Source organism: Gigantopelta aegis, chromosome 14, assembly GCF_016097555.1.
Source record: "Gigantopelta aegis isolate Gae_Host chromosome 14, Gae_host_genome, whole genome shotgun sequence".
In the NCBI taxonomy this organism is placed as follows: Eukaryota; Metazoa; Mollusca; class Gastropoda; order Neomphalida; family Peltospiridae; genus Gigantopelta; species Gigantopelta aegis.
This window is the reverse complement of record NC_054712.1, coordinates 22602398-22621167: the sequence shown is the minus strand read 5'-3', so window position 1 is coordinate 22621167 and position 18770 is coordinate 22602398. Positions and strand designations below refer to the sequence as shown.

General features: G+C 36.6%; 1 protein-coding gene across 1 annotated transcript in view; it reads left to right on the top strand.

Annotated features, from left to right (window-relative positions):
- The first annotated feature begins 4863 nt into the window (after positions 1-4863).
- The window catches only part of LOC121389146 (protein mono-ADP-ribosyltransferase PARP14-like), a 28416-nt gene continuing 14509 nt past the window's right edge, over positions 4864-18770 (top strand). Inside the window, exons 1-5 of the mRNA XM_041520756.1 lie at positions 4864-5071; positions 7274-7528; positions 11966-12208; positions 13112-14728; positions 15819-15985. Of these exons, the coding sequence (XP_041376690.1) occupies positions 4879-5071; positions 7274-7528; positions 11966-12208; positions 13112-14728; positions 15819-15985 (2475 nt within the window). The 5' untranslated portion in view covers positions 4864-4878. The remainder of the gene's footprint in view (positions 5072-7273; positions 7529-11965; positions 12209-13111; positions 14729-15818; positions 15986-18770) is intronic.

Sequence of the window (18770 nt, the reverse complement as noted above, 5' to 3'; positions counted from 1 at the left end):
GATAAATTTTGTAACATTACACATTTACGAGTATAACAGTAAAATAAAACAAACACTTAAATCATGTTGTAACGTTCAGTTTAAAACACACAAGCAAGAGCATAAAATACACAATATAAACCGTCATGAAATTTGTCCAAAAAAGTTACTAATCAAGTTCCACCAACTCCTCCACATGGCCACCACAGGAATCCACAACAGGCAGATTGTGTCCATTTACATGGCGTGTACCTTTTGCACACCCAATCCAGTGATGAATGCTTTCTTCTGGATCAAAACTTTCTATTTTAGGGCCATGATGCATAATGTACAGCAGAGACTGAAGAGTTTCCTGTGACATTTTGTTTCTCTGTAGTGTTTTCAGCTGGTTCATGTTTGCTGAAAGACCGTTGACAAGCAGCAGTTGATGGTGAAAGAACTATCATAATCTCAACCAGCTTTAAAATACTGTTGAGACCATCAGGTTTACAGTTAAGAATGCTAGCATAAACCTCACATGGCTTCAGATCTTTGTGTGCTTGCAAACAGGCTTTCAGCAACTGGTACTGACTAATCATGTCTGTTTTATCATCTGTCAAAACTGCTGAGAAATGGTCTGTTAACAGCTGGATACTTTTGTTCCCATGTAATGCCAGGTCTTTTCTGCTTTCCGGCCAGTGTTGATGACAGAATGCATTGAATGACAGCAAGGGTTGTTGCGAAAATACTTCAAACCTGAAAAAAGAGTTAAAACAATTAAGTAAAAGAAAAAATATTTTGAAAAAATATGTTTATAGAAACTATGAGTTTGTGTTGTTGTTGTTTAGTTTTTTGGGGTTTTTTTTTTGTAGCATCATCTTTAAAAATGTTACATGATACATGTGTATCACTTAATGGCTGATTTTTTTTATGATAGATACTATAGTAGCTATGTTTACCTTTTGTCGACATACTTGATAATGCCATTCACCAAATCCTGGAGGAAGCAGTCTTTCTTAAACGTGAAGTCCTCTGGACAAGCACCCAGCAGTGGAATTCCATCAAAAGATTTGGAGTCATGGCTATACTTGGACAGGAAGGAGTGCATGTTGACACCTGCTGTTACTGGCTCTGTTCGTAGCAGTTCCAACTCCATGCTTACTCTTTCTATTTCCATCCTGATGTCCGTTACCACGAGTTAATCTCTTTGGAATATCTGAATATAAATAACCACAAAATGAGGCTAGTGAAATAAATATATAAATAAATACAATGGTGACAAACATATATTTTTTCAAATATATAACAAACGGTGAAACAATTTAAAATAATTTGCAAATAATATGTACAATAACATGTATTACAAAATAATCAACAAATGACATAGGCCTATATTCACCTGTGACAATTTGGCAAGCAGTGGAAGGACATCCAACATAACATGCAACATTTTCATGAATTGAAATGTCTGAATTTCCTTGTGAAAGTTGGCAGATTTACAGGCTGCAGTTCCTGCACTCTTGTTGGCTGCTGTGGTTTCAATATGCGTACACACCGCTTTTAGGTTGCACTGAATTGATTTTATTGCCCTGGTCTTGCTGGCTAACCACCGGACCTGTAAAAAAAAAAGATTTGATTGTAATATAATTAAATTACAAAATAAACAAAAACAAATTATAGGTATGTTTATAAGAATGTAATATTACTAATAACTTTTTATTTTAAAGTAATTCAAACATATAATAAAATATCACTAACATTAGTTAATTGTTATTATATTATAAATAAATTACAAGGAAACAAAAATAAATTGTACAAGTATTTGCATTTGCAGAATGTAAAATTACTAATAACTCATTTTTATAAGTAATTTTTTTTTTTTAGTACATACCTGCTTTATACTCGACAGGTGTGTCAGCTGTTCTTCCAGGACATCTGCAATTTGTTTCAGCTCTCTTCTCATTTTTGGGCTGTAGTGATAGAACTTAAAAATTGACTTGATTTTGTCTTCAAAAGTTTGCAGGTACTGTAAATCTTTTACAGCGTCCATCACTGACAACTCCAATTTGTGTGCCACACAATGCAATGCAATTGTATGCGCTGAAGCATTTAAAAAATGCGCAACAACACCCGATTTCCTACCCTGCATTACTGAAGCCCCGTCAAAGTTTACACCTACAAGAATGGGGTATTTGTCATTGTCGTCGGTGGTCAGTCTGTCTACACTAAGGTCATATTTGTCCAGTCCTTTGTTAATTGCAGCAAAAACACCCAGGGCGTGAGCATGATCCAACTCGACCATGTCCGAAAATGCCGTTTCTGGCCGTCCGTCAGAATTGACAAATCTCACAGACACTGTCTCTTGCTCCTTTGCCGTACAGTCCGTACTTCCGTCTGCTAACACTGATAGAAACCTTGATTGCATTATTCTCTCTTTGGTGTTGGTTCTGAGAACAGATGCAATTGATGTAATAAACTGTCGAGCAGCCTTGTCATTTAAGTAATTTTTCCCCAAGTCAACATCGAGTTGTTTGGCCAAACGAGCTTGAAAATACATATCTGACAGGGGTTTGCAGTGCTTTGCTAATGAATATACTATAACAAATACCTTGCTCAGTGTTTCGTGTTGTTCTTTGAATAATTTTTGAAAAGCTACTCCAATTGTTGTCTTTACAAATGTTGTTTTTTCAGTTGGCATTTCTGTACTCTCTCTCTTTTTGGCATACGAACAGCATTCTCTGTGGGCAGTGGAGTGGTTGTGTGCTTTTAGAGTTTCTATTCTGAAGTTGTCAGTGCCATGTACCATATTGTTTTTTATGCCCTTGTTTGCCCTGGGTTCCGCGATGGATGGAAACTGTTTACAAACTGTACAATAAATTTTTACCTCGTCTTCTGAATAGTCTAGCCATGGCCACGATTGCTTCCATTGTGGCAAAAAACGTCTACGTCTTTTTGTCATGTCGTATGTTTGGTCTTTTGTCAAGTGTGGTCCATCATCATTGTCCTATTTTCGCTTTTGCCCTCCCCCCGGGGAAAAATAATTGAGCAAACTCATGGTTGGTATCTAAACCCACTTTCAAAAATAATTAAAATTAAATGACGGTACAACAGTGTGACACACGGTAATAGATGGTTCAGTGTATTTGGTAGTGGGTTATACATTTAGGACCTACTATTTATGTCGCTAGGAATGGTGATGCCAATTGCTCAAATACAGGGCATCATCCCATATCAGACCGATATCAAAAGAATAGAACGGCGACATCTAATCCATTGTTAATTGATGAACAAAAAAAGGTATTATCTTGTATCGGCAGCTGTGACGCATTATCCAAACCGCTACACATAAGGGCTAGTGGTTTTGCATTTCTCACTAGCCCGAACTTATAAACCACTAGCCACGGGCGTCAGGCTAGCGGATTTTTCGAACTCTGTGCTATGTATGTGACACACCAAATAGCCATGGTTTAAAGTGTGCCAATATGTTGTTAAACATTCCTTTCCTTTAGAATTCATGACACAGAGTTTGTTTGTTTTGATTCCTGTCCCTAGTCAGGCCCCCGATCCTATCAGAGGTCAGACTCAGGATGGGTGTGTTCGAAACCCCAGTGGTATATGAGCACGTTAAACTAGTTACCTACCTACCTGTTTGTTTTGTTTTAATGACACCACTAGAGTACACTGATTTATTAATCATCAGCTATTGAATGTTAAACATTTGGTAACTCTGACATAGAGTCTTAGAGAGGAAACCCACTTCCATTAGTAGCAAGGGATCTTTTATATACACTATCCCACAGACAGGATAGCACATACCACAGCCTTTGACCAGTTGTGATGCTCTGGTTGTAATGAGAGAAAACCCAATCAGGTGAATGGATCCATTGAGATGGTGCAATCTTGTGATCCATTGTAATAGAAAAATATAGTGGGTCTCCTCTCTCAGAACATATGTCAAAGTTACCAAATGTTTGACATTCAACAGCTGAAGATTTAAAAATCAATGTGCTTTAATGATTTCGTTGAACAAAAAAAAACTTTTTCCCCCTGGCTCTATGTACTCTTTGTAAAAGTGATTTTTTTTTTTAATTCATTCATTTCAACTTATTTTCGTGCTTATATCCAATTAAGGTTCAAGCACGCTGTCCTGGGCACACACCTCAGCTATCTGGGTTGTCTGTCCAGGACAGTGGGTTAGTTGTTAGTTGGTTAGTTGTTAGTGAGAGAGAAGAGGGTGTAGTGGCCTTACACCTACCCATTGAGCCCTTAAGAACTCGCTCTGGGTTGGAGCCGGTACCGGGCTGCGAACCCTGTACCTACCAGCCTTAATATGAATTTTTATACACTAACACATTTTAAATCAATGAAAGAAAGAAATATTTTATTTAACGAGACACTCAACACGTTTTATTTACGGTTATATGGCATCAGACGTATGGTTAAGGACCACACAGATTTTTGAGAGGAAACCCACTGTCGCCACTACATAGGCTACTCTTTCCGATTAGCAGCAAGGGATCTTTTATTTGCGCTTTCCACAGGCAGGATAGCACAAACCATGTCCTTTGTTGAACCAGTTATGGATCACTGGTCGGTGCAAGTGGTTTACACCTACCCATTGAGCCTTGCGGAGCACTCATTCAGGGTTTGGAGTCTGTATCTGGATTAAAAATCCCATGCCTCGACTGGGATCCGAACCCAGTACCTACCAGTCTGTAGACCGATGGCCTAACCACGACGCCACCGAGGCCAGTCATAAATCAATGAAGCCATCTACATGTGGTGTTTACATTTAATTTTTACTTTACTACATACTATAGGATATTATTTTTAATTAACAGGAATTTTGCAAACAGATCTTCATAGTGGATGTGCAGAAGATAAACAGAAATATTGGTTGACACGAGAAACAGAACAAAGATGGATGAGACTTTAGCTGCCACTGACAATACAGATGTAACTTCCAAGACAATCGAGGTCCGAGGTTTCAAACCTGAAATATCCAATGATACCCTTGAATTGTATTTTGAAAACAGTAGGAAAGGTGGAGGAGAAATCGCTGAATTCCAGCAGTGTGGTGATGTTATCTACATCACATTTGTTGAGTCTGAAGGTAAATATATATTATATAATATAGTTTTTAAAGTGACAGACCCTAGTTTTTAAACACTTCAGCATACCTGTCACTATTAGAGCCGTTTTTGACAATTGAATCAAGATAATACTTCAATTTTATTGTTTAGATTAGAATTTCCATACATCTGGAGTATTTCTGGTCATCCTCGTGATTCTAATACCACAAAATGCATTTTTCACATTTAAAAAAATACACTTACCTCTGAAAAGTAATGGTTGTGGAGATGCACTCTGGTTTACGTTTTAGGGTATTTCCCTGTTTTAGCTTCAGAGACTCTTGTTTCACTCTATTGTGACTTTATTCAAATGCATTACAGGTTACTAAACTTAAGTGTCCAGGGCTGTTTTACACATATTATGTATGGTTATATGGCATCAGACATATAGTGAAGAATCACACAGATACTGAGAGAGGAAACCTGCTGTTGCCACTTCATGGTCTATGCTTTTTCAATTGGCAGCAAGGGATCTTTTATATGCACCATCCCACTGTCAGGATTGTACATACCACAGCCTTTGTTACACCAGTTGTGGAGTACTGGCTGGAATGAGAAATAGCCCAATGGGCCCACCGACGGGGCCGCTATTTCTCAGAGGTACATGCATTTTTAGAATTATGAAAAATGTATTTCGGGGTATTACAAAAACCAGGACTGGCCCAGAAAAGAGAGGTGTAATCAAGCATATAAACGGTCTATTGTAAAAATCAAACTATTAAGAATAGCTGTATTACATGTATATGTTGTGACATCAAGTATGTCGATCCAAATAACATTTATTAGGCAAATCCATCTCAAATCAGGATATATTTAGGGTCATCAACGCACATCAGTCTTCAGATATTCCACATGAATAAACACAAAATTTGGGCTCTGTATTCCAAGTACTTGTTGAGAAATGGCCATTTTTGCTAACAGTGCATGCAGGTAGGTGTTATATTTAGCTCGAAAATGGCAGTCTTCACTTCCATGTTTTATTTCAAGTCCAGTTATCTCAGGAAATAATGTACATAGAAACATGAAATTGTATACAAGTACTAAAAAGATCATGAAGTTCTGATATATAGCAGGTTGGTATTTTTCAGTAGTTAAACTGAATGCATAGAGACAACTGAAGAATCCTTATTAGCTAAAATGCCATTTTAATCTACGAGCAACCATTTTTGATACACCAAAAATACTGTTTTACATTCAGTATTACACACATTTATTTTATTGTTTTTTGTTTCTCTGTCAAGTTCACCCCAATGCTTTATGAGTGCTAAAGCCATGCATAATTAAAAAGTAAATTTCCAAAGAAAAACTTCTGTAAGGATAACGAAATTTGGTACACATAAACAACATACCATTAGCTATAAAATGAGACAAGTTTCAGGATTTTGACAGTCAACCCACATTGTTTTGGTGGTTTTTCATTGAAAAGGCCCCCAAAATGATTTTTCTAATTTCAGAAGGATGTTCCTCACATAGTTGTATATTTAAGATTTATATTGCAATTTGGATGGATTTGATGGATGAAAAAGTTAAATGTGTGTTCGCATGTTTTAAGACAGTGTTTTTGTAAGATAAAATGGAATTTTAAAGAATTTTCAGTTGTCTCTTGGCATTCACCATGACTACTGAAAACTACCAGTCTCCTATATATCTGTTGTTAGACCCTTATAACCTTTATATGTAGTTCCCGTACAAAATGTCAGATTTCTATGTCCATTATTTGCTGGGATAATGAGACATAAAACATAGGATAAAAATTATGGCGGCAATTTTTGAGCTACATTTTACACAGGGCTATCATGGTTTGTAACATGACCAATTCTTAAAAACTACTTGGAATTGGAATACAGAACCCATATTTCTGATTTATCCATGTAGATGACTGAGGCATATTTGTTACAAATTTCAAGTGAATCTGAAACTGGGCCATTCCCAGTCTTTTGGTATGCTATATTATTATAATGAGAATGAAACAAAAAAAGGTGTGGTTTATATGCACAACGGGGTTACCGTAAAATTCATAAATAAAGCGCACCATTTTATAAACCGCACATTGCAATTCACAGTAAAAAAAGTAGTGGCTTATAGGCTGAAAAATGCGGTAGAAGAAAATAATCAATAACAATATTATTTGTTTATCCGGTTAAAAACATTCCATGCATTTTTGGTGACTGTCTGTTTTGTAGTTGCTAAGAAAGTTGTTGAAAGAACTAACAGGATTGGTGACTGTGATCTTCAAGTCGAGTTTTCCACCCACCCTGCCCCGACACCTCTCCCTACTTACGACGACAGGCTGCTGGTCACGGGTATCGGGAACTCCACGACGAGAGAGTGTTTGATAAACTACCTGGAGGTGATTGGTCAGTGCGAGATCAACAACAACAATGTAGTGTACGGAGACAAAGAAGGAATGGCAGTCGTCATATTTGATGAAACACCAGGTATGTTAATGTTATTTTTTTTTTTTTTTAACAACACCACTAGAGCAGGGCTAGCTCTGGGTTAGCAGAAAATTTTGCTAACTTACCTATTAAACTTTTAAGAAATGGCAAAAACCCAGTTATTTTCTAACAAAATATCATTTATTTCATGAAATTATTTCGGCAAATTCAAATAAAATTCGCCAATTGTATTTGAAATTCGCAATTGGTGAATTTGTTGAGTGCCAGAGCTAGCCCTTCTAGAACACATGGATTTTTTTAATCATCAGCTATTTTTGGATGTCAAATATTTGGTAAAATTTCTGACACGTAGTCATCAGTGGAAACTCGCCACATTTTCCCTAATGCAGCAAGGGATCTTTTATAAGCACTTTACCCACAGACAGGAAAGCACATACCACAGCCTTTGTCCAGTTGTGGTGCACTGGTTGGAACGAGAAAAAACCCAATCAGTTGAATGGATCCACCAAGGTGGTTCGATCCTGTGATGCAAACACCTGAAGCGAGCACTCAGCCGACTGAGCTAAATCCCACCCGACACCAGGTATGTATGCAGGGCTCGAAATAGCAGCCTGCAAGTAATGAAAAGCAGTCAAGTTTTAGAATGGAAATTCACCAGCTAAAATCACTATCCCTGTCTCGAGTCAAACCCCCGATCCTATCGGAGGCTGGACTCGGGATAGGCGTGTTCGAAACCCTAGTGGTATATGGACACGTTAAACCAGTTACTAAGCTGAGCTAAGCTAAAATAAAAAAATAAAAAATAAAAATCACTGGTCATTTTTCAAGAGAGTGCATCATAAAATAAAACATTTCCTTCATCAGGGTTCGTAGCGGTCTTTAAATTCCTTAAAAGTCTTTGAATTTGAAAAATGTTTTTTAGGTCTTTGAAAGTCTTTAAATTGTAATAAAAGTCTTTGAAAGTCTTTAAATTGTAATAAAAGTCTTTGAAAGTCTTTAAATTGTAATAAAAGTCTTTAAAAGTCTTTAAATTGTAATAAAAGTCTTTAAAAGTCTTTAAATTCTCGTATTGTGATCATTCTTTTATTTTATTGTTCATTTTTCTCAATCAGCATAAATACTCTGACCTTTCTGGGGGTGGGACATAGCCCAGTGTTAAAGCGTTCGCTTGATGCACGGTCGGTCCAGGATTGGTAAAGCGTTCGCTTGATGCACGGTCGGTCCAGGATCGGTCCCTGTTGATGGACCCATTGGGCTATTTCTCGTTCCAGCCAGTACTTTACAACTGTTGTAACTAAGGCCATGGTATGTACTATCCTGTCTGTGGGATGGTACATATAAAAGATCCCCTGCTGCTAATCGAAAAGTGTAGCCCATAAAGTGGCGACAGTGGGTTTCCTCTCTCAATATCTGTGTGGTCCTTAACCATATGTCTGACGCTATATCACCATAAATAAAATGTGTTGAGTGCGTCGTTAAATAAAACATTTCCTTCCTGACTTTTCTGTTGGCATAGCAACATCATAACATCATAACATCATAACATCATAACATCATAACATCATAACATCATAACACAATACTTTTACAGCTGCATGGATTTGATATTTTCCAGTTACATGGTTTAACCTGTCATGATGCATGTAAAAAAAGCCCAATTTCTTGCTATAGACTGCAACATAAACAAACTAATTTGGTATGTTTATTGCATTCTGTTGTCTTTGACCACTGTATAAAAGTCTTTGAAGTCTTTGAAAATGATAGGTAAAAGTCTTTGAAAGTCTTTGAATTTGTTTGGTCTTTACGGCTATGAACCCTGTTCCTTTTGTCAAGAGAGAGATGTTTGTTTATCTTATCTGCTTGCTGGCTCCTAATTCTCTTTTATTTTAATTCCTTAATGTTCTAAAATCCATCTCAGAGGTCACAATTTTTCACACATTATAGTCTAAACCAAACCCTCACCTCACCCCAGGCTTTTTGTTTTTTTCCCAGCAGGCCATATTTTTGTCTCAGGAGGACATTTTGTTTGACCTGCTATTGTAAATAAATAACAGCATCTCATTTTTTACTTCCCATTTTGAGCCCTGGTATGTGTCAGTGATATAAAAAATACTAAACTCTGGTATTTCTGTCCTGTCTCTCTGAAAATGCAAATCAAAGATATTATTGTATACATAGCAATGAAATATATAGATCTACGGCAACCATAAAAGTGATCTCCGGTGAAAAGTTATATTTTCACTGTATTTTAGCTACAGTGAAAATATAGAAATTGTATTTACTTTTTCAGGGCCCAAACTTAAGAATTTATCACCCATGGCAATTAAAAACACAAATTGCTGTCGGTGAAAGGGTCCACCGACGGCAATTTTGAGTATGCCAACGGCAATTTTTTTTAACTGACTTTTGCAGCAAATAAACTTGACTGAACGGTTATTTTTCTGTATGTATATATAGTTAAATTTCTTCAGTTTATGTCAATAAACTTCAATAAACAAGAATTTATTATAAATGGAATCATGTACTACTAGCATAAGTTAACATTTAATGGAACCTGGGACGAAGTTGCCCAAGTTTTCGGTGAATATCAGTATGATATGAAAAATTGTTCTATGGATGACATTAAATTGTATGCAGTGTTCTTGCTGAAAACCCCCAAAACAACAACAAAAAAACCCACTGTATATCATTGTATGTTGGTCGACTTTGTGGAAATTATACCTATCCTTATTTTGCCCCTCATTATCTGGTACTGAAAAGTTAGTACGATATACAAGCTGCCTTATATTTTGTGCACTGTTAGTTAAAATGTAGTTCAGTTAAAATGTAGTTCAGTTAAAACAGAGTGTTGTTCTGACATTCATGGGTATTCGCTTTGCTAAACCGATCAAACCTTTAATATTATTATTTTAATAAAGATTTTAAGATATCTGAAAAATAATAAAGAGATTTTTTTTAAGTGATCCCCTACTGTGGGATAACATTTTTCTGTTCTTTTATTTCCATCTTCCATCGAGTGAATCGATGGCATTGATATCGCCAGCTGATAAAAACGTAGTTTCGTTTTTGTAAAGGTGGGGTATATATTATTTGGAACCCAAGATAAATGATTTTAATAATGAACACTACCAAACGTGAAAAGGGGCGGCATAACATGAAAGCAAGGAGGCAAAATGCAGTGAGAATGTATATTACACAGGGTATACGCATGACTAGTGCGAACGAGTGGTACTAACTAAACACCCATTAACTCCAACCAAGACCCAAATGCCTGTGTTAAATACTGATAGATAATGTTCATACATGTTTATACATTTTGCCGTCGGTGAGGAGCTTTACCAACAGCAATAATTTTTATCCAGCGGCACAAAAGTACCATCGCTAATGCCCCCAACCGATGGCAGTTTATATGTCACCGATGGCAATTGCCGTCATTGCCACCGTTAAGTTCAAGCCCTGCTTTTTTGGTAAAAGTTCATGATTAAATTATTTCCCTTGATCTTGTTTTTGTGGGGTTTTTTGGAGGATCGCTTTGTCAAGTATGTTTGCACAGCAGTATTATTAAACAAATGTTAATTTAATAATTAAATAAAGATAATTGTTATTCATATTTTGTTTAAAAAGTCTATGATTAAGTAAAATTTCTGGAAAAGTTACTTCGGAAGAAATATATCATGGCGTTACGTGTGTTCGATAGGATAAGCAAACGATATTAACAAAAAGTGAAAGATATTGTCAAAAATGACGAAAGATGTATATAATATTAATAAATAGACCATTTCATGGTGTTTCTTCAAATACGATTTTATGTCAACTTGTATTTGAAAATCCCCATGAAATATCCTCTATATATTCTACTTTTTTATGAAGGAGTGACTATGAAGGATACAGTTCTCTGTAGATCACTTCTTGTGCCATACAACGTCTTCTGGAGAGTTGTTGTAGTTGTCTAGGTAGTCTCCCTCAGCTGTTGTAGGTTTATGCAGTCTTGGGTAACATGTTCGGTCGTCTGTTCTGCTTCTCCACAGGAGCACATGGAAGAAGGTACCAGCCGGAACCTCTTATGCATATGCTAGTTCAGCCTCTTATGTCCAGTCCTTAGTCAGAAAATGATGACCTGTCCCTGATGGGACAGCAGGTAATAATCATTCTCTTCCAGTCAGTGCACCATGACTGGTACATCAAAGGCCATTGGTATGTGCTATCCTGTCTATGGGATGGTGCATATAAAAGATCCCTTGCTGCTAATTAAAAAGAAATGGCGACAGCGGTGTGGTCCGGTCCTTAACCATATGTCCGGCGCCATGTAACCGTAAAAAAAAACTGCGTTGAGTGCATTGTTAAATAAACCATTTCCTTCCTTGCCTGTAGTTTAAATATGCTGAGGTGACATTAAACAAACATTCTTGTCAATTCTTTTCTTCACATAGTGAAACTTGAACCTTTTAGAGATTGTTTTGTTTGTTTTAACTTCAGACATAGAAACATTCATAGAAAGGTGTGCAAAACGATCTCTAGAAGGTTCTATGTTGACGGTCAGCAAGGTTCCCGTGAGTAATGTCATCACCGTACGAGGACTGAACTCCAGGACAGCTGAAGATACAGTCTGCGACTACTTCAAAGGGAAACGCTCTGGTAACACTGAAGGTGTCGAAGTGGAGAAAGTGTGGATGAAATCAAGTGACGGTTACTGCATGGTGCACTTCAGAGATCATACAGGTAAAATTACTTATTTACTTTTGGTACTGTCATCTAATTAGTCACAGTATTACAATTCAAGCATTCATTAGCATAACAGATGTGGGGGGTCAGGGGGGTCAACAGCCTCCACATTTGGTGTAACAAAGGCCGTGATATCTATGTATTATCCTGTCTGTGGGATTGTGCATATAAAAGATCCCTTGCTGCTAATCAAAAAGAGTAGCCCATGAAGTGGCGACAGCGGGTTTCCTCTCTCAATATCTGTGTGGTCCTTAACCATATGATCGACGCCATATAACCGTAAATAAAATGTGCTGAGTGCGTCATTAAATAAAACATTTCCTTCCTTTCTTCCTTCCTTGTCAGACAGAGTTCATGATCTCCGTTAGCTTTGACTGTCTCGTTCAGGTCAAGAGAGATGTAGCTCAGTGGCAGAGCACTCAGTACAGTGGCAGTGGATCTCAAAATCAATTGCTTTTAAAGAGTACATCAGACTTTTTCTTATCCAAGCCAGGGGCGGGACATAGCCCAGTGGTAAAGTGCTCGCTTGATGCACAGTACGTCTAGAATCGATCCCCATCATTGGGCCCATTGGGCTATTTCTCGTTCCAGCCAGTGCACCATGACTGGTATATCAAAAGCTGTGGTATGTGCTATCCTGTATGTGTGATGGTGCATATAAAAGATCCCTTGCAGCTAATCGAAAAGAGTAGCCCATGAAGTAGCGACAGTGGGTTTCCTCTCTCAATATCTGTGTGGTCCTTAACCATATGTTCGACTCCATATAACTGTGAATAAAATGTGTTGAGTGCATCGTTAAATAAAACATTTCCTTCCTTCCAAATAGCCATAGTTTAAAATGTGCTGAGATATTGTTAAAAACAATATTCCCTTCTTTTTAATTTTTTTCTCTTTTTCCAGCTGTTGAACAGATTCTTAGGGCGAGTACAGGTCATAGTCTTGATGATGCTACACTGGATGTTTCTGTCTACCATGAATGTCTTTCCTCTGGAGGAGCTTCGTTGGAGATTCCAGCCCCAGTGGAAATTAAAGATCTTGATAAACACAAATTAAAGTTTATGAAAGAGTCAGCAGCAGCACCAAAGGAAACACTTTTGAAAGATTTGGAGCTCTACTACGCTGAACTAGACTGGTCAGAGTCGGATGATTCATCGGTCACCTTGACCTGTACCCTGACAGCTGAGAAGCCGGATGCTTGTTCTGTGTCACAGACCTGGGCTACTGATGTAGAGAAAGCTTTGCTAAAATACCTGGATTTGCTGGAAGTCGAGGAAATACCTGTCATACAGGACATCTGGGATAGAGTGATGACTAAGCTGGATGCCAGGCACACTGATGATGTAAGTGTGTTTGCTTTAGAAGAAGATGTCCCATCACTGGTTGTTGTTGGATATGCGGCGGGTGTCAAGAAGATGGCAGAAGAAGTGAAGTCTTTGGTGAAGGAGATAGAGAATGCATATGAGAGAGAGAAGCAGGTTGTGTTGCAGACGGATAATGGTGTGAAGATGATTCAGCTGCGTTTACTCCTTGCCAGTGGCTTTCTGAAACAAATGGCGGACAGGTTTCCTGGATTCACAGTTGATATCAATGTACAGAAAGCTGAAGTATCTTTTCAGGGAGTTACAGAAGAAGTTTCACAGGCACAGGCTAAGATGCACAAGTTACTTAAGAATATTAAACAGTCAACATTAAGTAGTCTTACGAAGGGTCAGCTGCAGATGATTAAAAAGAAGAACGTCCAAGACTACATTGCTAAGAAAATGAAAAGCAAGAATCTGGTAGGTGCATGGGAGGTAACTGCGGATGAGGTCACTGCGGATGAGGTCACAGTAGTGGCATTCAGTGATGATGATGCTACTGATGTTGCTGAGATGATTAGTAAGTCAGTGGTTGAGAACAGATTGAAACTGGATGCTGAGGCTATGGTCTTGTTATCATCATCATACAAATGGAAATCCTTCATTGCTGAACTGTCCAGAGCCTATGGCGATGTTCTGGAAATCACTTATGAAGCTGGTAACCATGATGTTACCATTATTGCTACAGATGACAACATAGTTGCTGTTACTCAGAGAGTTGATCAGTTCATTTTGGATAACGCTGTATATACACAATCGGTCATGTTTTCATCAGGCATCAAGTGTTTCTTGCAGAAGTATTGTGAGACAGAGATCAATCAGATAATGTCTGATCAGAAAAATCTACAAGTATGCATACAGTACACTAGCAGTGAGTTTACCATAAACGCTACTAAGAAAGGAATGGATTCAGCCAAGAAAGCTTTGCAGATCTTGGCCAGTAAAATTGAACATAAGAAGTACAGACTCAAAAGGGCTGGCATACACAAGCTGATAGAGTCGCAAAGAGGACTACAGTTCATAGCTGGTTTGGAGTCCAGAGAAAGGTGCATCATTAAAACAGAACTCGATGAGGGTCAGACATTAGCTGTAGAAAGTCATCACACAATGGAATGTACAGCTTCTGCAGACTGTTTGTCCAACACTTCCACCAACCAAGGTAAAACATGTACATTTTTATTATGAATATAGAGAATAATACATGAGTGGCCGTTAGATACCATTTATTTCTCAACGAGTTGTTTTAAAATGTATCTAATGAGGGAAAACGAGTTTGATACATTTTTAAACAATGAATTGTGAGATAAATGGTATCTAACGGACACAAATGTATTATTCTATTTCTTACATATCCTCAAAAACCAGGTCAGGTTAACTATTCATCACAGTGTAATCTATTTCCACCATGTAGTTTTTCATTGGATGCATGGCACTGGTGACCTGGTCATCACCTAGGAGCAGCCAGTCATATGTCTTGAAATTGTTAACATACATATGTGTGTAAACAACCCATGTGTTATCAAACATAATGCATGATGTTCTCACCAATGGGTGTGTAAGAAATTTAATTCATATTCAGATGTTTCATGACTGTTAACTCAAATGTAGAATATTCTGGGTGGTTTTGTTTACCATAAAAAAACATTACATGAAGTATTTTTTTAACAGCATAATTTATATTTGTGTATAAGATTGTGGAAAGGGACTATCCTGTCTGAAATAAGTGGGGTGTCAGTTCAAAATAAATCAGGAAACATTTATACAGGATCGTCTCCATGTAGACAAAAAGAACACTTTGAAACAAAAAAACAAAACTTTTTTGTATTTTTCTGTGGGTGCATCTTCTTACTCCTTGCATTCACACTATGTTTTCCTCCCCCACCCTCAAGAATGCACTTATATATATTGCTACAATGTTTAAAGTTGATTTTTTTTTCTCAAAATTTTCATAATATTTATTCTGTATGTTATTCTTCATGATAGAAACATGTAAATATTTTTCTCCTTTGTTATGTGCTTTTGTTTGTTTGTTTGTTTATTTATATATTTATTGCAGGAGAATTGAGAGATGTGGATAGTCCATCTGAGATTTATTTATTTATTTATTTATTGCAGGAGAATTGAGAGATGTGGACAGTCCATTTGAGATTTCTTTCTTTCTTTTTTTCTTTCTTTCTTTATTGCAGGAGAATTGAGAGATGTGGACAGTCCATCTGAGATTTATTTATTTATTTATTTATTTATTGCAGGAGAATTGAGAGATGTGCACAGTCCATCTGAGATGTGTCTGTACTACTTCTCGGACAAACCGACACATATCATCCGGTGCATTGAGCTCACTGAATGTTTCTGTGAAGAGGAGATAATGAAGAAAAGGTTTGAAGACGAATTGCTGAAAAGTTTAAATTCAGCGCAGGTGAGATTACCGTAGATATTCTACGATACAGTTTTATTATTACAATGCTTAAATTTTGTAATTTCAGTTTTCGTTAATTATATGTAATGCTTTAAGCCCATGTACAAAGAAAAATGACAATGGTGGAAGGGATAACATGATGTGAGCGGTGTTCACAATTTTTCTGTTTTGTTTAGAAGTGTCCGTTCAGAGTTTGTAGCTGTCTTTAACTTCCTTAAAAGTCTTTGAATTTGAAACAGTAATTTTTATGTCTTTAAAAGTCTTTGAATTGTAATAAAAGTCTTTAAAAGTCTTTGAATTGTAATAAAAGTCTTTAAAAGTCTTTGAATTGTAATAAAAGTCTTTAAAAGTCTTTGAATTGTAGTAAAAGTCTTTAAAAGTCTTTGAATTGTAATAGGTCTTTGAAAGTCTTTGAATTGTAATAGGTCTTTGAAAGTCTTTGAATTGTAATAAAACTCTTTAAAAGTCTTTAAATTCTCACAAATCATAGCCAAAGCCATGATGATATCCTTTACAGCTGCATGCATTTGATATTTTCCAGTTACAAGGTTTAATCGGTCATGATGCATGTAAAAAAGCAAAATTTTTGCCATGGACAGCAATGTAACTGATTTGGTATTTTTATCGTATTCTATCATCTTTGACCGCTGTGTAAAAGTCTCTGAAAATGGCAGGTAAAAGTCTTTGAAGTCTTTGAAAATGGCAGGTAAAAGTCTTTGAAGTTTTTGAAAATGGCAGGTAAAAGTCTTTGAAGTTTTTGAAAATGGCAGGTAAAAGTCTTTGAAGTTTTTGAAAATTGCAGGTAAAAGTCTTTGAAAGTCTTTGAATTTGTTTGGTCTTTAAGGCTATGAACCCTGCCCTTTAATCTAGCCAGAGAAAACTCTATTGTTGATTTAGTTTTTACTGCTCTAGCCATCTCTCCTCCCCTCTCCCGCATCTCTGGTCTTTAGGCTAGGTATATATAGCTTTGGAACCTCTGAAAATATTGAAGCGGTCAGGCCCTTTCTAAGGGCCCTATGGGCAACCTAGGGAGACACCACAGCATCATAGAGGTCTAAATTAACGAGCTACTCTCGATTCACTAATATCAAAACCTATATTAGCTCTGCCATTTACCTTTCGACCGACCGTTCAAAAATTGTGCCAAATTTCCTCAATCAAAATTGCACACCCTTTCTCTTTGGCATTAATTGCTCCATTCAAAATTCCATAGTGTAGCCTACTCGTAAGTATTCCCCAAAAGAAACACAACAAGGCTGGGAAGGGTTCAAGGGTTTATTCTCTCTATCACACCATACGCGTGGTTCTGTAAAAATAATTACAAACGATAAATACACTGACAGTAATAATAATTAACAACTGACTGAATCATAAAAAGTAATTACAAACGATAAAAACACTAACAGTAATAATAATTAACAACCTCGACTTAATCATAAAAATAAATTACAAACGATAAATACACTGACAGTAACAATAATTAACAACCTTGACTTAATCATAAAAATAAATTACCTATGTCATATTACATAGCAATATACATATTCATTTAAACCATTATCCCACAATTATGCCAAGTTACTGGCATAATACTTTCCTTCAAAAATATACATATACGTTTCGGCGACACTAGTGCCAAAAACAATCATCAAAATAATTACATGCATTTAAGATAATTAAATGCGGTCATAATTTTTTTTTTTAAAACAGTAAAGACTTGGCAATATTACTGCCAACGTCACTCGATTACAAAACAATAACATTCGAGTTTGTATGACAAAACATTAAAATAAAAATCATTACAGAATACAAACCGGAACGTTCGATTTTCAAAAAGAAAAAATATATATACATAAAATACTCTGTTACAGTGCAGGTGAAACAAGTCACGTACGTTGGTCAAGACACACGTGAAACACCTTCGCTGCAAGAATTGCATGTAATACAGAAATAGACAATACTACTACCACACACCTTCGCTGTGGGCAATGAACCGTATAGGATGATAACACTACTACATGTACCTGGGCTTCATCCTGTGAATAAATGGGTAAAATATAAGCTAACACTCAAATGGATAATAAAACTACAGCAATTAGACATCTCTTCATCCAACACTAATCACTAATTTTGCTTATACAATTAACGTGCGCCTCTATCTATATTTATACGTTTAATGGTATATATCCAACACCTTTACTTTATTACTGTTTATAAAGTTAACCCGTCCATATATATATTTATTCGTTTAGTGTGTTTTAGTGAATTCAATATTTAAAACGTATTTACTTAGCATTAATTATGGACGTTAAAAACACTTTTTCACATTATGTATTACATTTACCTATATCTAAAATAATGAGATAAACATAATAACAATTAATACATGCATATTAGTCAAACCTGTAAGTGTCAAAAGGAAGTCTGAAGATAACGAAAGGCTCAGGAAAAGGCAAAGGCAAGTCATTGTAAGTATGTAACGTGTACTGTGACTGTCTACACACAGCGCTCCACGGACCTGACTCACGATCACGTGACACCAAATACACATAGCCATTGGATAGAATCAACCAATGACTCGTCCCTAGCCAGTATGGCGAGAAACAACCATAAAAGGCTTTGTCTAATGCACCAATATGATATTCTCAACGCAGATTGAGAATATCCTATAATAAAATCAATAGAATCCTAAAATAAATAGTAATAGATAAAATGTGTTATTTGTATACAAACGACCAAATATTTATTCCCCGTTACAATAGCACCACCACCACCCCCATCCGCC